The 22,809-nt window shown below is 34.0% G+C and overlaps 2 protein-coding genes across 2 annotated transcripts; both read right to left on the reverse strand.

The window, feature by feature from the left end:
* Nucleotides 1-1,424: 1,424 nt before the first annotated feature.
* Nucleotides 1,425-4,404, reverse strand: LOC130809901 (basic blue protein-like). The gene is made up of 2 exons (XM_057675758.1): nt 4,081-4,404; nt 1,425-1,883 (listed from the first exon to the last, which is right to left on the reverse strand). The coding sequence occupies exons 1-2, from the start codon at nt 4,265-4,267 to the stop codon at nt 1,684-1,686; spliced, it is 387 nt and encodes a 128-aa protein (XP_057531741.1). The 5' UTR covers nt 4,268-4,404; the 3' UTR covers nt 1,425-1,683.
* Nucleotides 4,405-17,871: 13,467 nt separating this feature from the next.
* Nucleotides 17,872-22,017, reverse strand: LOC130811135 (petal death protein-like). The gene is made up of 7 exons (XM_057677316.1): nt 21,622-22,017; nt 20,738-20,811; nt 20,566-20,648; nt 19,841-19,865; nt 19,699-19,718; nt 19,231-19,377; nt 17,872-18,478 (listed from the first exon to the last, which is right to left on the reverse strand). Exons 1-7 carry the CDS (start codon nt 21,831-21,833, stop codon nt 18,125-18,127), a joined length of 915 nt encoding a protein of 304 aa, XP_057533299.1. The 5' UTR covers nt 21,834-22,017; the 3' UTR covers nt 17,872-18,124.
* Between the last annotated feature and the right edge of the window lie 792 nt (nt 22,018-22,809).

The following is a 22,809-nucleotide window of genomic DNA, read 5'->3' on the forward strand; positions in this document are numbered from 1 at the left end:
AAAATCGTCTCATTGCATCTTAAAATTTAAGCATTTAGGGATATTCCTAACATACTCTTGATTTTCCAACAAGGGATATCATAGCCTTGTAATGGAATGAAACACATATTAGGACATATTAGTGAGAAAATTTGAAAACATTAGGACAAGAATCAAAAAAGGAACAAAATAATTCAACTTTCAACTTATTTCCAAAGTAAGCGTGCAATTTTTAAATCTGTGGTCTGGGGCTGTTCGCAGTTAGTAACTGCGAACAGGTCAAAAAAAACAAACTAGCTGTACCCACTTAATAACTGGGAACAACTTTGACTTTTTTTTGACCTGTTCACAGTTAGTTAGTAACTGCGAACAGCTAGGGCTTTGAAAAATAGGAAAATGAGAAGGAAATGAAGCTGCTGCATATTTGTGCAGCTATCTGTTCGTAGTTAGTAATTTGCGAACAAACCTAAACCATAAATTTGGGATTTTCACGCTTAGTTTTGGAAATAAGTTGAAAGTTGTATTATTTTGTTCCTTTTTCTGATTTTTTGTCTTATTGTTTTCAAATTTTCTAATTAGTGATGCGTGAATTCTACCTATATAATTGATTTAAAGAATGGCTCTAAAACCCGCACCAACCCAGACTGAACATGGGCGACTAGTCCTGCTCGTGTAACTTGTTTCAAAAGTGTCGAATACAAGCATCGAGTATATTTGAAATCTGCTCAAGCAGTCGAATATGAACAAAAGGAAATTCATATGACTTCATAGAGTCAACAAGGTGCATCTTCTTTTCCATAGAGTCCATTTGGTAAGAACTTCGCAGTTAAGCGTACTTAGTTTGAAGCAATTTTAGGATGGTTGACCTCCTGAGATAAATTTTAGTGCGTAAGAGTGAGAGCAAAGTGCGCTGAAGGAACTTGTGTTGGTCTATGGCAACAATCTATAGCCACCGTGGGTAGTCACTGGCGGTCTGATGTGATCAGAGTGTTATGCGGACGTAGCATTCTTAAGTGGAGGTGGGGTGAGTGTTATACCCCGAGTTGAGAAAACTATTGATTGACTACCCATGAGGCTAAAGAGCGCTGAAAAAACTTGTGTTCATTTGTAAGGTCAATTTACAGTCACCATAGTTAGTCAGCAGTAGTTTGATGAGGCCGGGATGTTACATATCTCGTGTCATGAAATGACAAATTAGAACGAAGATGATACCGACTATTGCCTGCATTAGTTTTTGATCATTTCTGAGTGTCATTGCATAACATTCTTAATCAATGCTCTACGCAGTTGGAACGTCCTCCCTGTGATCGACTTATTTGATACGATAGTCGATACATTTGCTCTTAATTGAATTAAAACTAGTACATCAACCTGACCATAAAACCGCACACGTATAAACTTAACATTAAAAAAAAAAACTATTCATGTTCTTTGCACCCACTAAGTCTTTCAAATAGCACACATAACATAATATCACAAACTTAATCCTTAACATAGCCAACAAAATTCCTAGGAAAAATGGAAATTGTCATCCTTTTACATCATTCAATCTCTTATTAGTTTCCTTTATGTGTTGGATTAAGTAAACACACATAAAGGACACACAGACACACCCTAATAACTAAATTATAAGCCCAATAGACTCCCACAAACATACAATAAGTAGCAGCTGACAAGCAATTAATATGAGAAGTAGTTGAGAGTTTAAGCAGCATTAACAGCAATCTTCATACCACCCTTACAATGTCCAGGAAAAGTGCAGATGAAATAGTTAACACCCCTGCTCAATCTGATCCTGTCCCTTCCTGTTTGGTACACTTTAGACCCTTTTGGTGCTGTGCAGCTGTTGAACCCCCTACTGGTTACTGCCACAACATTGTGTGCATTTCTTGCATAGTTGAATGCTGATATTCATATTCCACGTAACAAGTTATCACATGACTATATTATTATGAAAAAATTACCATAAATAATACAATTTTTTGTTAATTTTCCTACGATAATACCAACTATTGATTAACCATATATAATATCAACTTAAAGAGGTGTTTTCCTAAAAAATCTCTAACATATTAAAAATCAAATTATAGGTGGATTATAAGACAAAAAATTGGTAAATTTATTAATTACCTAAAGTTGGTATTTAGGAAAATACCCCTAAGTTGGTATTTAGGAATATACCCCCTAAGTTGGTATTATTCATGGTTAATCAATAATTGGTATTATTGTAGGAAAATTAATAAAAAAAATTGTATTATTCACGATAATTTTTCAAACCGGGTATAGTGACAACAATAACTTTAAACTTATGTACGCTATAAAAAATAAATATATACCGCGACAGGCAAGTCGCCGCCGTCCTATCGCCAAAACTGTTTTGGCGACAGTCTTTGCCTATGACCAAAATGTGACACATTTTTGTCGCCATCCATATGTTTCAGTTAGCTTTTACAATTTTTTTATTAAACAATTATATTATTAGTTTTTAATATTAATAATTTAAATAATTAGAATAAAAATATAATAAATATTATTTTGACACAAATAAAAATATATAAACAATGAAATAAAAAACATTAACATTAACAATAAATATATAATATAATTAATTTGTAAGAGTGAAACATGTAAAATAAGCTTAGGTAAATCTACTTACTCGATAATTACTCGGTACATAAAATAAAATTCAACTCATTAATAATTAATATATTTTATTTATCTATTAATAGTAAATAGTTTAGGTATCAAATCCGTCAATTTTCTCTTTTCTAAATAAAAGTATAAAACCATAGTTAAAATTATTGATGTTCTATTTTTCAATGTTTTCATCATTTTCTCGATAATAGGAGTAGTTTCTATGTTTGGTGGTTGAGGTGGGTCTGCTTTTGACCTCATTGTGTTCTCCACTTAAAAATGTTCACTTTTCACTTTCTTCCCCCATACTTTCAGCCATCATTAAGGGGTTCATACACCGCATCACCGACAAAAGTTTCTCTTAATACTCGCCTCTTCTCTTAAATTATAATTTTGCTCATATAAGCCAAAAGCCATATTCCACAAAATTAGATGTTAGTGGTTTAATGACGCTAAATTATTGCAGATTAAGTAGTTGTTTAACTAGTGTGTAATGGTACATGTAGCTGTTAGCCTATTACGTTACTTACAACTTATAGTGTTTCATTATCAAAAATAGTTGTTTAAGATTTTCTTTTATTTTTCTCAAAATTATTATTTACAGTTACTATAACCCGTGATTTTTATCAAACAATATCAATTTACATGGCTAATTGGACATTTAGATATCTAACAACTATAATCGAAACTACATCTAGGTCTACCTTGCGCCAAACATGCCTATATAATTGATCAGTATATGTGCATTAACAATGTTATATAGGTACATCATTTGGATCCAATATAAATCCAAAAAATTAAATATTCTAAAAAAATTTTACTAAAATGTTGAGTAAAGGAGTAAGAAACTTTTCAGCAAGCTTCAAAAGTGTGCTATTACTAGAAGTCTCACTTTGAAATAGAATTACATTTTTAATTCGAATATTCAAATAAAAATATTTTCATATAAGGAGTACATTCAAATCAAAAATTGATGTAAATTGTTCATGATAGGCTTTGAAATATTATAGAATTTGAAATATTTGTATATATCTTGAATTAGCTAAATATAGAATGAGTTATCTAACTTATAGCCTTGTCATTAATAGGCTAAATTAATAGCCTAAAATATCTGTACTCTTTTTCTTTCACATGTAGTTCAATTTGATCACCTAAAAAAGGTGAAAAGTCAAATGAAATACTTTGGGTAAATACGAAAATGATATTTAATATAAATTCTTATATGAGACAGTCTCACCGTTAGACGATCTCCGTACTTGGGCTAAATAGCCCAATAATATAAACTTTTGGTTATGGGTTTTTTGTTTTGAGTTTGTCTCACCTTGAGAATGTGAGACGGTCTCATATAAGACGGGTTGGATATTTAAAGGATGGAAATGCCATTTAAACATGCAAATTAATATATGTACACAACTTTTCCAATATGTTAAAATCAAGAAAGAAAGATGAAGAAGAAAGATGGCTTACCAAGAATATCACCAGCCTTAAAGGGCTTGCCTCTAGGCCAATTTTGGACATTAAAAGTCCAGCCAGAAGGACCTCCAACAGTGTACAAAGCAGCAAGAGTAGGCTGCATTTGAGCCAACAAGCAGAGCATTGCTACTCCGACAACCAAACCTAAGCTTACTCTTGCACTGCCTCTTCCCTGACCCATTTTTAGCTTAATTAAAACCACTAAACAAAACAAATATTGATCAAGATTAGAGCTTGTTGGAGCTTGTGAGGAGCTTAGAGTAAAGAAACACCTTATTTATACAACTTAAGTTGATGGGAATGGTAGGGGGTATACTCCCTATGTCCTACTCATTTGGCATGTTTAACTTATAGAAGTGTTCAAATCAGACCGGATAACTTGATATTTAGCCAATCGTGTAATTAGACCCGACTTAAAAACGAATTTACAATTATGTAAAAATTAATTAGGACATAAAACTTGATTTTGAATGGACTCAAAATGTGTGATTTGAAATTGATCGGATAACCGAATGAACACCTCTTTCCGCTCATTTTGCTTCATTTTATTTTTGGATAATGGCCCATTACTTCTTTTAGTCTCATCCACATATTTTAACTCTCTTTAAATTTTATTTATACAATTTATTCTCTCTATTCATTTATTATCAATATCTATTTTTTTTAAAAAAAAAATCACTATTTTTCTCTTTGTTTAGAGGGTGTACTCCTTTGCATTTGTTTTGAGAATAAAATTTGAGCAATTTAAGAAAAAAAAGTAAAAGTGAGTAAAATTATGTGACTTATGAAAAATAGAAGAAAAGTGTAAATAAATGATAAAAAAAATAAATGTGTTGATAGAATTAAAAATATAAAAATTTCATTTAAGAGACCAATATAGCAATATTAAAGGTACTAATTTTCAAAGATTAATGGGTCCCACTCGTTGTCGTAGATTTAGTTTGTTTGAAATATAGGAGTTGGATTTATGATGAGAGTAAATAGCCCATTGAATTTTCTGGAGTCATTAAAGGTAGCTTCCAACAACTTTAATACCAAGTCAAGTCCACAATTACTTACTTTGGACTTCTACTCTTTTATGTGTGAGTTGCCTTGAAAATTTGAAATAAATAAAGTTCTTTTAAAAAATAAATTAAAAGCTAAGTTGAAAAAAAAATTTAATTTCAAACTAAATATTTTTAGTCCGAAGCTGAGGTAAGAGTTTTTTTGCTGTTACTAATAGTGAATAAAAAGAAAATAGTAAAAAGTCAACTATTTTGTTCGCTTTTAGTAACAACAAACAAAGGACTATCATTGAACAAAAAATTTTTCTATTTGACCGGTTTCATTGTTTGCTATGATTAATTGGGAGGTTATAGTTTAGAATTTGGGGAAAATGAATGCAAGAAGAGCAGCTGAAATTTAATCATGTGTTTCTTCGTTGTTAGTAATAGCTAACAAATACATGATTAAATTTTAGCTGCTGTTCTTGCATTCATTTTCCCGAATCCTAAATTTTGACGTCCTAATATTTGACATTTTCCCAACAAAAAGCTTCCATTAAAACTTCTTTAACCTTTTGACTTAACATGTGGCTTAATAAACTTTTTTTGGGTCAAATGTGAACATGTTCAACCGGTAAAAGGTCATTTGTCCCTTGAAAAATGTGATCCGATCATATTTTAGAAAAATAATGATAAGATTGAATTTAAAAAAAAGAGCACCTAAAGGTAGGATTTTTAGAAGTAAATTTTCCTTTTTTAATTACAATTGTTGATGGTGATGCATAGTTCTTCATAATTTTACTATTTCGAACTAGTTTTGTTTAATGGATTAGAACTTAATGATTATATTAAATGTATTTGTTTTTGTGATGAACTTCATAATAATTTAGATTTTATATGTATTTTTCTAGAAAACAACATTATATCGTGTGACTATATTATACTTTTGGAATGGTGAAATTTAAATAAGTAACAAAAATATTAAAGTATATTGATAGTAAACCAAAACTATTTATATACAATTCGAACATGAAGTTGAATGAACATTATTCAAACATTATTTAACATAAGTATAAGAATAATTGATCGAGTATAAAACTTAGAATTAGAATGTTGTTGTAGACTGTATTATTCATAAATAAAACATACCTTTACATATTCTATAAGACTTTGAAAAAAAATTATTATTCTCCATAATACAGATCTTTTAAGTAATTAAAACATAAACACTAGACGATATCACGAAATCATACGAAAATAATATGTCAAATTACAATTAACATCATGAAAATGCCTAATAACCCTCTTATTTTTAAATAAAATTAAAATTACACTTCAACGATTCAACCCAATATTTAAAACTAGGGAGATGAATAAAGTTACTAGAACCATCATACATTCACCATTTGGAATCAACACTCTAATATTCATTCCCAAACTTCACTATCCATAAAAAATGGTTTTCACTAATAAATTGTAATTGTTAGTTTTCAAAATCTATTATGTTATCAATAAATTTAACTATTTTCAATTTGTTATAAAACACATCATCATCATCCTACCCAATGTATCCCGCTCATAAGAAACTATGGACAAGGTCTGAGGAGGGAATGACGGTGGCAACTCATAACCATAAAGGAGAGCGCGGTCAAAAGAGTCCTCCGGCTCAAGAAAAAAGAAGGAAGAAGAAGGAGAGACTTTTAATTTTGCAAATATAATTATAAACATTATTTTTATGGAAAACAAGAGTTTTTATTGTTAGAATAATGTCTTTTGATTACTAGAATATTTTGTATAATCAATATGATTGTGTAGAATATTAGGTAAATATTTAGTTTCCTAAAGTATAGATTGTAATATTGTATATATTGACATTACTCTTAATGAGAAAGACAACCATTCAAGCCAAATCATTCTTTCATGGTATCATTTGCCTAGGTTTCTTGCTTCCCACTTTTCTTACCTCTTCCTTCTTCCTTCTCCACTACCCTTGCCGCCACCTCTCCATGGAATGTCCCACAAAAGTTCATCCCGCCACTTTGGTTATTAACATTAAAACATGCGTGCCTATCCAACTTGATGAAGATGGTTCCAATTTTCATACTTGGGTCACTTTATTCAAGCTTCATTGTAGAGCTTACCTTGTGGGTTCTCACATTCTTCCCGATGGCTCCTCTAAAGCATTAGTTTCTAAAGATTCCGAATGACAACGTCTTGATGACATTGTTCGCACAAGGATTTATGGCTCTATTAGTCCATCTCTCCTTCAATCCATAGTTCGTCCCGATGATCGTGCCTTTGATGCTTGGACTCGTCTTGAGAGCAATTTTCAAAATAATAAGACCTATCGAATTCTTCATCTTGAGTCTCAATTTAATGACATTTTTCTATCCACTTTTCCCAATGTGAAATCTTATTGCAATGAACTTGAAACTATTGCTATTTCTCTTACTAATCTTGGCACTTCCATCACCGATAATCGATTGGCTCTCCAAGTTCTTCATGGCTTGACTTCGGAATACAAAACTTTTCGGTCTTTGGTTCAACATATGAATCCCATTCCCTCTTTTGATATTCTTCGTTCTATGTTAGAATTGGAAGAGCGTTTCAACCATAAACACAATTCTCCCACTCAAGATTCGGTCCTTATTACCACAAAAAAACGTTCTTTTTCAAAAAATTCTGCTCATTTTAGCAACCGCGACCCTCCCCACCACCGTGGTGGCCATCGTCACTCTCGTCGTGGTGGCCAGACCCACCGTGGCAACCACCCTGGCTCTGCCAGTCATTCTGGCCACTGGCAGCAGCATCCCAGGCCCAACTTTACTTTCCCTTCTCGGCCCAACAGAAATTCTTCTGGCCCACCCTTCTTTCCCTCTTATTCCTCCCCTTCTTGGCATTACTGGGCCGGACAGTCTTGGGCCCAACCTGCTGCTCCCTTTCCCACTACACCTTGGGCTCCCTCTTCTCAAAGCAATGCACCTTCTGCTGGTCTTCTTGGTCCGCGACCGGCACAAAGTTATCACACCGGGACTAGTACTTCTATGAATTATATTCCTACGGACATCGATCATGCCATGAACACTCTCTCTTTGTCTCCTCCGGATGAGCAATTTTACATGGATACCGGTGTCACATCCCACATGACTCAATCTCAAGGTACTTTACTTCCTTATTTTCCTTTAAAACATCAATTCACTAATGCTATTGTTGTCGGTAACAGTTATTTGATGTTCTTGGTCACGGGCATATTTCTTTTCCTTCCTCCCAAAAATCTCTTACCCTCAAAAGTGTCTTACATGCACCTAAACTTATTAAAAACCTTATTTCTGTTTGTAAATTTACTCATGCTAATATGGTTTCCGTTGAATTTGATCCTTTTGGATTTTCTGTGAAGGATTTGGCCACGGGGAGCATCGTTCTGAGGTCTAATAGTACGGGTGATCTTTATCCTTTCCCATCTACATATGGAGCTTCTCATACTTCCTCAACATCATCAGCTTTTTCCGTTTTTTCTTCTAGTATTTAGCATTTCCGTTTAGGACATCTGGGCAATGCGGTTTTAAATTCCTTGTATTCTTCTCGTTTAATTCAATGTAATAAAGATCCTCATTTTGTTTGTCATTCTTGTCCTTTAGGGAAACACATTCAATTACTTTTTGTTAATTCTATGTTTATGAGCTTTAAGCCTTTTGATATTGTTCATAGTGATTTGTGGACATCTCCTATTTCTAGTCCTTGGGGATATAAATATTAAGTTCTTTTTCTTGATAATTATACTAATTTTTTGTGGACTTTTCCTTTATTTTGCAAATCTCAAGCTTATGATGTGTTTGTGAATTTCAATACTTTTGTTAATACCCAATTTGAGCTTAATATAAAATCTTTCCAATGTGATAACGAGGGTGAATTTGAGAATAATATGTTTCATCAATTTTGTACTAGTCGGGGCAATACTCTTCGTTTTTCTTATCCTTACACATCTTCTCAAAATGGCAAATCCGAACGCAAAATCCGCTCCATCAATAACATAATTCGTACTCTTTCGTGTCATGCTTCCCTTCCTCCGTCTTTTTGGCCTCACGCCTTAAACACGGCTACTTATCTCCTTAGTATTCTCCCTTCTAAACTTCTTGGCAATCTCACTCCCACTCACTTTCTTTATCGTAAGTCTCCTACATATACTCATCTACGGGTTTTTGGGTGTTTATGTTTTCATCTCTTTCCCTCTACTACTATCCACAAACTCCACCTACATTCCGCCCCATATATCTTTTAAGGATACCCGTCTTCTCATAGAGGTTACAAGTGCTATTATCTCTCATTCCGTAAAATCATTATATCTTGACATGTTCTATTTGATGAGGCCACTTTTTCTTTTTCTCAATCTCCTTCACCGTCTCCCCAAAACTACCAATTCTTAGATGATAATATTCCCCTTCGTTTGCTCAAAACAACCCAAACAAATCCCTCCTATTGCCTGCTCCTGCGCCCAGCCTATCAATCCACTCCTCCTCTACCCAGCAACAGCAACCAACTGGGCCTATTTCTTCACTAAGCCTATCAGCATCCTTCCCTTCCTCCAGCCCATCAGCAACCTGCCCCTGCTCACCCTAGTTTACTATTGGGCCTGTTGATCCCTTAAGCCCATCAGAATCCTCTCCCTGCTTCCAATCCAATTCTGGGCTTGCTTAAATTTTCGGCCCAGCTGCACTCCCAACCCCTCTTCTCCCCTCATCTTTTACCTCTGCTGGGCCTCACGCAGCCCAGCACCTTGCCAATCCAATTCTTCCTCCTTTTCTTCCCCTACCACACCTCTACCCTCACCACCCGGCATGGTTACACGTAGTAAACATGGTATTTTCAAACCTAACCCCAAATACTACTCCCAAGCCTTATCCGTTTATTTTTCATCCTTACCCAAATCTCCTCTCCATGCTCTTCGTGACCCGAACAGGAAATTAGCTATGCAAGAGAAATTTGATGCCTTAATTGAGAATCACACTTGGGATCTGGTACCTCGTCCTCCTAATGCTAATATCATTCGGTCTTTGTGTAACACCCCGGCCCAACGGGCCACCGGTGACTACTCATGAAGACTGTAGACAAGCCCCACAAACCAACACAAGTCTTTCCAGTGCACTTTGGCCTCACTCGTGCACACCCAGGAAAACTTCCTAGGAGGTCACCCATCCTAAGATTGCTCCACACCAAGCACGCTTAACTGTGGAGTTTTTAGCAAATGAGCTCTCATGAAAAGAAGATGCACCTTGTTGATATGAATAGTCTATCAATCCTTTTTCAAGCTAAATCTGGGGTATTACACTCACCCCCACTTAAGAATACAACGTATTCGTTGGACCGTAACTTCAGGATCTTTTCCCCCGCTAGATGCACTGAACACTATCAGCCACGGTCGCAAGGTTGCTCTGATACCATTTGTAACACCCCGGCCCAACGGGCCACCGGTGACTACTCATGAAGACTGTAGACTAGCCCCACAAACCAACACAAGTCTTTCCAGTGCACTTTGGCCTCACTCGTGCACACCCAGGAAAACTTCCCAGGAGGTCACCCATCCTAAGATTGCTCCACACCAAGCACGCTTAACTGTGGAGTTTTTAGCAAATGAGCTCCCATGAAAAGAAGATGCACCTTGTTGATATGAATAGTCCATCAATCCTTTTTCAAGCTAAATCTGGGGAATTACACTTTGTGGGTGTTTCGTGTCAAGACCAAGTCCAATGGTTCTTTTGAGCGCTATAAAGCGCGTCTTGTTGGTGATGGTAAATCTCAAAGGGAAGGCATTGATTGTGATGAAACTTTTAGCCCGATTGTGAAACCTGCCTCTATTCGCATTGTTTTAAGTATTGCCCTTTCCCGGTCTTGGTCTATTCATTAGCTCGATGTTAAGAATGCTTTTCTTCATGGTCACTTGACTGAGACTGTTTACATGCATCAGCCTCTGGGCTTTCGTGATCCTACTCGTCCTGATCATGTTTGTCTTCTTCGTAAATCTCTTTATGGTCTCAAACAGGCTTCTCGTGCTTGGTACCACCGGTTTGCCACTTTTGCGACTACTATTGGTTTTTCTAACAACATTTCTGATAATTCTCTTTTTTTTACTGTCATGGTTCTGATGTTGCTTATCTGCTGTTATATGTGGATGATATTATTCTTACGGCTTCTTCTGATTTACTCCGCGAGTCTCTTATGTCCAAACTTAGCTCTGAGTTTGCTATGAAGGATTTGGGTCCTCTTAATTATTTTTTGGGAATTGCTGTTAATCGTACATCTACGGGCCTCTTTCTTTCTCAACAGCGGTATGCCTCTGAAATTCTTGAAAAGGCTGGCATGTCTCAATGTAAACCTGTTGCTACATCCGGCAAACTTTGTGCTAATGCTGGTACTTTTTGTGATGATTTACATTGTATCGTAGACTGGCTGGTGCTTTGTAGTATCGTACTTTCACTCGCCCAGATATTTCATATGTTGTTCAGCAGGTTTGCCTTTATATACATGATCCTAGAATTGAACATATGGCTGCTATTCACCGCATTCTTCGCTATGTCAAAGGTACTATTCACTATGGTCTGCAGTTGTATCATTCTAATCTTTTGACTCTTTTGTCCTATACCAATGCTGATTGGGGTGGCTGTCCTGACACTCGCCGCTCTATTTCTGGTTACTGTGTTTTTCTGGGTGATAATTTAATTTCTTGGTCCGCCAAACGACAACCTACTGTTTTCAAATCTAGTGCTGAGGCTGAATATCGTAGTGTTGCTAATGCTGTTTCTGAAACTTGTTGGATTCGCAATTTACTTCTTGAGCTTCACTGTCTTATTGCTACAACTACTCTTGTCTATTGTGACAATGTTAGTGTCGTCTATTTGGCTGGTAATCCAGTGCATCACTATTGCACTAAACATATTGAGATCAACATTCACTTTGTTCGTGAAAAAGTTAAACTCGGTGATGTTCGGGTGCTTCATGTTCCAACTCGTTATCAGATTGCTGACATTTTCACCAAAGGTCTTCTTCAAGTATTATTTGATGATTTTCGTTCCAATCTCAGCGTCTGTAAACCTCCCGATTCGACTGCGGGGGTGTGTTAGAATAATATCTTTTGATTACTAGAATATTTTATATAATCAATATGATTGTGTAGAATATTAGGTAAATATTTAGTTTCCTAAAGTATAGATTGTAATATTATATATATTGACATTACTCCTAATGAGAAAGGCAACCATTCAAGCCAAATCATTCTTTCATTTATAAGCAATCTTATAGATAATAATAGCTAGGAAAGAAAAGGAAGAAAATTAAAGTAATCACTTAAAAATTTTCAGAAATTGCACTTGTAAACAACCTAATAAATTAAACCCTTTTATAAAAGAATAATAGTTGGTTAACTACCCATCAATTCCGTAATACCATTCTACCATTTAATTAAAAAAAATTAGTTTTTAGGTTTTAATTAAAAAATAATCACTTAACTTAATTAACTAACACCTAAGATATTTAATAACAAAGGTCTAGGAAAACTAAGTTTTTGGAAATAAGACAAGCCTAATCGCCAAATTGGGCCAGACTCATATGGCCCGTGAACAGGTGCACGACTTGTGAGAATTTTTGAAAAAGGTGAGCGAAAAAAAAAAATTAATTGAATAAACGATTATTCAAACTTTTTCCAAAACTAAGCGTGAAAACCCCAGACCTATGGTTTGAAGCTGTTTGCAGTTACTAACTACGAACAGTTATAAAAGACAAAACAGCTGTTCGCAGTTACTAACTGCGAACAACTATAAAAGACAAAACAGCTGTTCGCAGTTACTAACTGCGAACAACTATTTTTTCTTTTATAGCTGTTCGCAGTTAGTAACTGCGAACAGCTAAATAATTTTTTTTTCCTTTATTTTTGAGTTGTTTGTTGTAATTGCACTAGAGACATTAGAATAGGTAATTACAAGTCGATGTATCTTTAAGGCGGCATGATTAAACATGTATATACAACAAAATATATACAAATGTGTGAAATATACAAGTCAATTAAAATATATATATGTACATAGTCGATCCAAATACACAAAAGGTAATCGTTAACGCTCACGAACCCTCATCTACCTTATCCAACTGAGTTGGTCTCCTTCGCCTCCTACGATAGTAAGAGGCGTTCGCGTGACGCTCTGGCAGTGGAGGGGACTGGTACTGTGATGGCTGTGATGGCCCAGCCTGCGAGGTCCCCACAGCGTCAACGGGATATGAATGATCCATCTCCTTCAAATGGTAGTCATAAGAAGGAGAGCAAGCCATGTGCGTATGGGAGGTAGTTGGTGAGTGTTGTGTAGCGACTTCCGGTATGAAGTGCTGGAACTGCGAGCCGAAGAGCATGCCATGCGCAATCTCCCTCACCGGCTCCTCCTGGCTGTACCGCATCACGTCTGCCGCACCTTCTGCCTGCAATTAATATTTAGATAATGTAACATTTTATTATTTAATTGGCAACTTAATCAAATAAATGCAAATGAAGACTTACAAATTGGGTCATCGTAAGCGCAGCAGGTGCGTAATGTGCTGCTTCCAAGATGTCAGGTGAATGTGTCCAGCCGACACACTGTCACTACCCAATACACAAGAACCGTGCTTACCCTTATAAGTAACAATACGCCATGAAGATAAATTAGAGTCAAACGTAGCTCTAAGTTTCCACGAACAACCCCGCTTGCACTTCAAGGAAAGGACAGTTTGGTTCGAGGTGTCCGTTCTGTACTCCACATTTCTCCCAATATGATACACTCTGATAGCTTCCAACAACGATTCCTTGTTATCAAACATCATACCCTTCTCAAACTCTCCCTGTTCGGTGTATGTGGTATCACAAGCCCAAGTCCTCCATGATTTGTCCTCCGCATACTCGTTTAAAGGTGGACAGAGGGCATAAGGTGTAGGAGAAGTGATTGTAGGAATGTTGCCTAGAGTCATGTCATTTGCTAGCGCATCCTCATCAACATCCACATCGTCCTCAGAAAGATCGTCAATAAGCTCATTACTCTCATTCTCATCATCCCAAGGTCCCATCTCAGCAATTTCTCCTAAGTTAACCATTGAATCAATTGGAACTTGATTCGTAGGGGGTTGAGAAAAAATACAAGATGCGGAAGAAACGACGGGATTTACAATTTCCTGAGTTAATATAGGCATAGGGGTAGGAGTTGGATTAGAAGCAACTACATTCCCTAATGGTACTTCTTCTACGTATAACTCCAAAGAGGGAATTTGGGTGGACTTTGAATGCTCCCACATCGCATCTTAGCCTCATCATCCTCAACAGGAAAGGCAATAAATTCTCCACTCAAGGCATATTTAAAACTTATATTTACGGTACTTCTAGTAGGGTCCAATCCAATCTTAGAAGATATAAAACGTCTAAAGTGGTTCAAATCCATGTTCGAATTGCAAGCAAACAACTTACGTCTTCCCCCAACATAATGAACTTTGCCATTATTTTCTCTAATACAACCATTCCAAAAACATACTATAGTGACGCGAAATGATGCCATTTTCTACATTAATACAAAGAAAATCAACATCAACATCAACTCATGTCCATACAAGTACATTATATTCATTTGATTATAATCTTTTTTGGTCTACAAATTATTCAAATCCATAATGTAGCTAAGTTCATACATATATAATACACATAATCCAAATAATAAATCAATTCATAAGTTCACAAATAACATTTCTAATACCAACATCAACATCAACATTTTCTAATAATATTCAAATAATACAACAACATTACTTCAAAATCCAACATAAAGCTATAAAAACAATTAGAAATTACCTTCAATGCTTATGGATGATTAAGATTAGTCTTGATTTAACAACTAGAAACCTACATTAGAAAAAATAAACAAATTTGGTTAAAACCCTAAAATCCAAATATACACAAAAAAAACACAAAAAAATTTACCTTTGCGCAAGCTATAGTATCCCACACTAATTTTGAAGTGCCAAATTCAAAGAGGATTGCACGATTTGATGAAATGAATCAATGGTTTTAGAGGGAGAAGGTGGAAATGTCGAGTGAAGTAGGGTTTGAGAAATGGGATTTTACGAAAAACAGAAACTGATCTGATTTTGTAGATCAGGTCTGTTCGCAGTTAGTAACTGCAAACAGCATATAAGACAAAATAGCTGTTCGCAGTTACTAACTGCGAACATCTAGTTTGTCTTATATGCTGTTCGCAGTTAGTAACTGCGAACAGCTCCAAAGCACAGCTTTGGGGTTTGGACGCTTACTTTTGGGATTTTTTTAAAAGTTCGTTTATTTAATTAATTTTTTTTTTCACTCAACAATTTCAAAAATTCCGACTTGTGAATTGTTACAGCTCAAAACAGAGGCGCCTCAGTTTCTCAAATTTTTGAAGTTGTTAAGCAAAAAAAAAAAAAATAATTAAATAAATTAAGATTCAAACTATTTCCAAAAGTAAGCGTGAAACTTCCAAACCTATGGTTTGGAGTTGTTCGCAGTTAGTAACTGCGAATAGGTCAAAAAAGACAAAATAGTTGTTCGCAGTTACTAACTGCGAACAACTATTTTGACCTGTTTTTGTGCAGCATGTTGTTCGCAGTACTAACTGCGAATAGGTCAAAGCATGACAAATAGCTGTTCGCAGTTAGTAACTGCGAACAACTATTTTGTCTTTTTTGACCTGTTCGCTGTTACTAACTGCGAACAGCTCCAAACCATAGGTTTGAGATTTTCACGCTTACTTTTGGAAATAGTTTGAATCTTAGTTTATTTAATTATTTTTTTTTTCATAATAACTTCGACCTGTGTACGAACCGCAAAAGCACCACTTCATTTTTGAATCTATTGGGCCTATGTTTTCAGCCCAAAATTTCCCTATTTCCAATTTAATCTTTATTTCCTTATTATTTTTGGATCTAGATTTTACTTTTTGTCCTTAAGTGTATAATTTCTCTTTTGTGACTATTCTTTATTTTTAGAAAACTTTCTAATTGTACTTGTATTGTTGCTATTTTTGTGGTTGATATAATTCTCACATGTGACAGTATTAGCCAAATAAATACTTTTAATCAGCATTTTAATCAAATTCTTAGTATTAAAGATCTTGGTCATTCACATTATTTTTTTTGATATAAGAATTTCATTATTTTTCTCAAATTTTACACAAATAAATTTACTAAATTATTAAGGGATAGTTGTATCAAAAATTGTCACACCCCTCTTCCTTAATATTAAGCTCTATTCCATAAATTTCTTGTGATAAACTTAACATTCTTACCCAAAACACTCGATCTATTATATACAGTTTAAACCTTAAATCAATTTATACAGTCTCTTATTATGCAATATTATGATGATCTGAGATATGTTTTATTTAATGTTGCAACTATAGTTAGACAAGAGATTATTTTAAAGGCTTCAGATCAATAAATTTTACAAGCATTTTCCAATTATGACGATGCTTGTCCAAATATTTGTCGTTTTATACCGGATTTTTCTTAATTGTTAACGAGTGTTGACTCTCCAATTAATTGTAAATTAAAAACACAATCTGAAGTCACATAAATATGGGTTATGCATATATTAGAAAAGCTTGGTTTATCCACCTTGAAATCGGTCATCTTACGACATATAGAGATTGATTGTCATTTCACTCGAGATATTCCAGTTTTCTAAAAACATACTAAATATATCGAAATTGATTGCCATTTTACTCGAGACAAAGTAATGAAAAGATTAATTCAATTGACTTATCTCTCTATGACATTTCAAATGACATGTTTTCACCAAAATTCTGCCATATTATTTTATAGTATTTGTCAATTGTCATTATTTTTATGATATTAAACTTTAATATAATTAAAAATTATAATTGTACTTTAACTTTTATACCTTAAAATAATCATATATTTAAGAATTTTATATCTTATAGGTTTTTATACTTTTATGCTAATGAAATAATTCTAGCTTGTAATAAAACATTACTCCACTAATGGATTATATGTCGTTAAATATTTTTAAAGCAGGCCTGATCATAACAAATATCTTGTTGCGTGAAATGCAAAAATATCATCTAAGATATTTTACGCTAATCCTTCATTCCTTCAATTAGGAATTTTTTTCAATTATGGAATGTTCTAGATCTATGAACTAGAAGTACTAGAAAGTTCGAGCAACAATTTTATCATCCTAAATTTTGAAAGTAATAGAAAGTTCGAATAGGCAAATGTAATCATTTAAAAAATATAAAAAATTTAATAGTATTACAATAGAAAGTAAAAACTGAATTTGGTTAAATTAGTTGTGTATTCACCTTCTACACATGGTGTTAGGGGTCAAACCTAGCCATTAACAAAAATTCACTGTTCTTTAGAGTTATTAATGACATTATTTTTTTTCTAGATCCGTCTCTGCCACAATCTCACACCTATTTTGCTATATAACAACTAAGAGAAAAAAGAAAAGGGAATTAATCTACCATATATCATATAGCAATAAACTTTAGGGAAATTATCAATAGTACCCTAAGGTTTGCCACTTTATTAATAGTACTCTCATATTAATGAGGGTCTTGCAACCGTAACCTTTTAAAACTTTTTCCATCAAAAATCGTCTAAAATTGTTAACTTTTTTATATTTTAAATTGAAAAATAAAATAAAAAGAAAAAGAAAAAAGTTAACGATTTTGGACAAATTGAACTGAAAAAGTTAAAAAAATTATGGTTTCAAGACGTTCAATAATATAAGGACATCATTAATAATAAAAAAAATAAATTTAAGTATACCATTAATAATTTCCTTAAACTTTATCACTTACTTCATATATATTATATAGCATAATAACTAGCAATAATAATAAAAGATTACATATGCTTCAAGATTACAATTTACACAATCCATGAAATTGAATTGCATTGTAAATGTATATGATCAAACAAGTGAAAATACATAAAAAGTTTTATTTCAAATTATGGTAAATATATAACAAACTATTAAAACATAAATTTGATCCTTAAGCTTTAGGAGTGAAATTCTTGAACTTATTTTCAAGCTCATACCAAGACTCCAAGCTGATCATTTCATTAAACTCAGAGAATGTAACGATCTTGTCCAAATCGTCTCTAGTAGTACCCTTCTCCTTGAGTACCTTCATGATATCGACTAGAGCACGAGTTGTAGCATAGATTGTTGAAAGCGAATGAGCAATCAAATGGAACCCGAGTTCCTTGAATTCAGCTGGTGTGTGTAGAGGAGTCTTTCCACCTTCAATCATGTTTGCGATTCTTAAACCTTTTGTACCATTCACGACTTCTTTAAGTTCCTCGATGTTTGCTGGTGCCTCGACAAATGTGGCATCAGCTCCCGACTGTTGATGAAACATTAAAGTTTTTTTACATCGTTTTTTGAGTTGACGCTAAAATATGTAGCAATTTCAATCGTTTTTTGAGTTGACGCAAAAAATGTAGCAATTTCAATGGAACAGACAAATATGATCTCAATGCATATCATTCATTCTATCTTAACTAAATTTCAATAATGGATTAAGCTTACATTATAAGTTCTAATTATATGACTAGTGTAGTATGTTAGAGTATATATTTTCATGACATTAATTTGTACAAGATTTTAGGAACTTAATTAGTTAGTGACGGATCTATAGTGATGTGTCACTAAGGTCAGTTGACATTACTAGAGTCAAAACAAAATTAGATATTACATTTAATATACATTAGATGAGTTGGTTAAAATATTGCCTTCGACATAAGTGGTCAGGATTCAAAACCCGATAGATATGATTTTCTTAAATTGGCATTATTCATTTTTTTTTCTGAATCCGCCACTATAATTAGCTGACATTCATAAGATTTTTGATTATATACTAGTCATAATATACTTGAGAAGCTCTTTTATATAATTAAGAGTGAGACAAAAAAACATAAGGGTATTATAAAGTACAAAAAAAAAAAACTTATATTAGAATGATACATTAAATTGGGACATTTCAACAAAGTATATAACGATATATGATCACAGTTTAGTACTCCCTATAGTCTACTAGACAAAATTTCCAAGGGATAGATTAAGTAGAATTTTTAAAATTAAAGTAGAAATAGATACCTCTCTATAGAGGTTTGCGCGCCTGATAGCTTCTTGAAGACCATGGGGAGCTCGTGCATCAGTCCTTGCAACCAAGAAAAAATCAGCATCTCCGATGGCTTCTCTTGCTGCTGCTATTTTCAATGCGTGCTCCTCTGCTGGTACCACCTGATATATTAAGACGTAAAAAAAAGAAAATAAATCAGGTTAAGCTTTTAGTTAAGTTGGTTTTTTACCTGGTATTAAAACCCAACATGATAAGAGGTCATAGATTTGAATCTTAACCACCGGCTTTTATTTAAAAAGAAATATTCAGTATCAGGTATAAAGAGGGCATGTCAATGTGATCTATCCACACTTCTACTCTAGCGTGAGGGGACGTGTTAGAGTATGTAACATATTATGAGGCATCAATGAACAACTTAAGCTTTTGGTTGAGCTGGTACTTAAATACGACAATAAAATATAGTTGATTGATTATGTGTTTACCATCTTGCCGCGCATATGACCTGTGGAAGAATAGAACACATTAAGTGAATTAATAATGAGATTAATGAGTACCTATGGCGCTATTAAGGCATCAAATTGACTTAACAAGAACTAAGAAATTTAGGTAATTGTTGATACTTACCGCACTTCTTCGGCCATACTTGGTCCTGTTCAAAACACAATATAAGGTTATATTAGCACCTCTTAATTTTTCAAAGCATAAGATGCTTACATTAATGCACATTATTATTCCGTGAGCATTTGTTTGCACAACCACAACGGACAATCCTTAATTGCCCCAATGTTATTACGTGACTCTACTACTTAGGGTCGGGTTTGGGGTCGAATGTACGCAACCTTAACATTGTTAGGGGTGATATTGTGGTTGTTTCTGATTGATCCTTGGTAAACATCATTTGAAACTTCACATAAACAAAAAGTGCATGATAAATTTGTCATTGAGCTTGTACATAATGGATTTGCACAAGAGGAGATCAATGTTAGAGTATATAACATATCATGGGGCCTCGATCATTCGCTTAAACTTTTGGTTAAGATAGTTCTTTGACATGATATCAGTAGTCAACGTGACAAGTGGTCACAAGTTTGAATCTCAACCACCCCTCATTTAAAGTGGCAGCGTCTGTGCGCATCCACTCTTTTAGCCCAATAGGCTCTCATGCGAGGGGGCGTGTTGGACTATTTTAATATATTTTTTTGTTCTCCCCGTATAACGTGCTACCAAGTTCTATTAACTATACATATAAGCTGATCCAAACATGTCCCTAAGTTACTATTCTTATGCTAATTATGCAAACAAGAATCATGGATAATATTTTTTTGGTGGTGAATGATAATTAAAATTACCTCTAGAAAGACACCCTTGGCACCAGCTGCAATCAACTCTTTGATAAATCTTTGTACATTCAAAGGACCCCCACCACCAGTGTCTACACACATACACAAATACACAAACAAAAATACAATTTTGGTATAAAAACATGACATGAATTTATGACTAACATGAGTATGAAATTACCTCCATCAACAATCACACACAAGTTTGGGGCAGCTGATGTTATCCTTCGACTTACCTGTGTTACTTCTGTTGTCCTGTATATCATTACATAATTCATCATATTTTTCGAGTACACTTAGGTAACGATCATATAATCACCCCACATTGAAGAATTATTAAAGAGAGGTTGACTAAAATATATGTTTAACGGGTTACTCCTCGATCCTATTAAAAATTGGTTTTATGAAAGAACCTCATCGGGTTAGTATACAGTCAGTTCTTCAATTGTGTGGGTCTTATTATATTACTTTGAGTATAATAAATTTAATTAGAATATACTATCTATCTCAATGATATATGTGATGACAACTTCTCAATACTATAGGGCTTATTAAGTTGATAATTGGAGCTCCATGAGGAATTAATGTTATATTACACCATCTTACAATTTCAATCAAGCGCTCTTACACAAGAGCTCTTTGTGATAAAAATATGAACACCTGACATTTTGAATAGAAAGATGAAAACATCTCAATTGACCTAAGTTTCATATTACACAGAAAAACTACGATTAAGTGTCAATTCAATTGGACTTATTGTAAATGTCTATAATTAAGGAAACATGAGGTGCACAGAAATTATACGCTCCAGTGACTTTTAAAGAGTGCATATGATCTTTAATTCATCGTAGTGGGATAAATCATTTGAACCCCGTCAAATTTGCATGTATGTGTAATCAATTTAGGTAGGATGCCATTCTTTACAGACGTGTCATTTTTTATTTTTGATCGAACTATCAGCTCTTTTAGTTGTACATATATGAAAATGAATTCAGCTTGTCGTATACTAATATTCTATTTCACATAAAAAACACTAATAAAAGAGAAAGAAACGAAGATATATACGTAAGCAAACCGAAGTCAGGTAAGCCAAGAAGAGCAGCAGAAACACCAAAGCCGGAAACAAAACAAGCCTTAAAGCCAGCTTTGGCAGCGATTGCAGCTGAGAAAGCGTCTTGAACACCCGGCATTAACACTGCACCTTCTTCTGCTATTAGACGGTGCATTGTTGTCTTTCCTTCACTAACTTCATTATTCCTACCCTCAATTGAACCCATTTTTCAGATGACACAAACAAATTTGACAGATGATTAGATTGTATTTTAAGTGTTGTTTTCTCAGAGATTAAATCCAGTACTTGAATCACATATTTATAGTGTTATTAGTAGTAGTACACCACTATGAACAAAACTCGACTAGTGAGTAGTGGTAACGTAAAGAGCAGAAAGGGGCAGGTGGGAAATTTCGTGGGCTAAGTCAATGTGTTGGAAATTTCGTGCGTGTTGCTTTTGAGCTAACTCTATAGCGGAGCAAAAATTAAAACATTTTTAAAGGTTTTATATAATTTTAAAAATTATGATATTTTTTTAATAATTTTGTGATTTTAGATGCTAAATATATACTATGTAATTTAATATTGAGACCTCTAGTTTTTCGGAGTCCCGTGCAATTAAACATGTTAAATATGCTTAGAACCTCCTTTGCTCTCTATTCCAGCAATTTTGCTCCAATTGGCCTCTAAATTTAGAAAGTGGGTAAAATGAAATTTTATAGTAAAGTGAAAGAAAGTGTGAATGAGATAAATATATAAGTTAAATATGTAGATAAGAAGTAAAAAGACTTTGTCATGTGAAATAAAAATGCAATAAATTTAGTAGGACAAACTACAATAAAAATAGAAAAAATTTGATAGGCATAAAGATTATCACTTGACTTGTGAGTGGACTTGAGCAATGAATTGGACAAGGAGCGGACCGAGCTCACATAAAAAATAGGTCATTGGGTCGGGCTCAAGCAAAAAATAAAGTGTGCTCAAACAAGTCGGGTATTATTGACCCACTTCAATCTGTTCCGATCGCTTATAATTTTTTATAAATTTCATTTTAATGAACGTGACCTATTGATGAGTAAAATGAATTATAATTGATTTGCTAGCTTTTGTAAATTATAATAATCAAACTATTAACTATTATAAACATATATATATAGTAATTTATCATAATTCAAGTTAAAAAAAGGCTTGTAGGAAGTCAT

Source organism: Amaranthus tricolor, chromosome 4, assembly GCF_026212465.1.
Source record: "Amaranthus tricolor cultivar Red isolate AtriRed21 chromosome 4, ASM2621246v1, whole genome shotgun sequence".
Taxonomy (NCBI): Eukaryota; Viridiplantae; Streptophyta; class Magnoliopsida; order Caryophyllales; family Amaranthaceae; genus Amaranthus; species Amaranthus tricolor.

Coding starts and splice junctions, on each gene's coding strand:
- LOC130811135 (XM_057677316.1), bottom strand. CDS start 21,833: ATGGGTTCAATTGAGGGTAGGAATAATGAAGTTAGTGAAGGAAAGACA. Junction 20,649..20,737: donor GTGTGTGATTGTTGATGGAG/GTAATTTCATAC, acceptor GTATGTGTGTAG/ACACTGGTGGTGGGGGTCCT. Junction 19,378..19,698: donor GTCATATGCGCGGCAAGATG/GTAAACACATAA, acceptor TTAATATATCAG/GTGGTACCAGCAGAGGAGCA.
- LOC130809901 (XM_057675758.1), bottom strand. CDS start 4,267: ATGGGTCAGGGAAGAGGCAGTGCAAGAGTAAGCTTAGGTTTGGTTGTC. Junction 1,884..4,080: donor TAAGGCTGGTGATATTCTTG/GTAAGCCATCTT, acceptor TATGAATATCAG/CATTCAACTATGCAAGAAAT.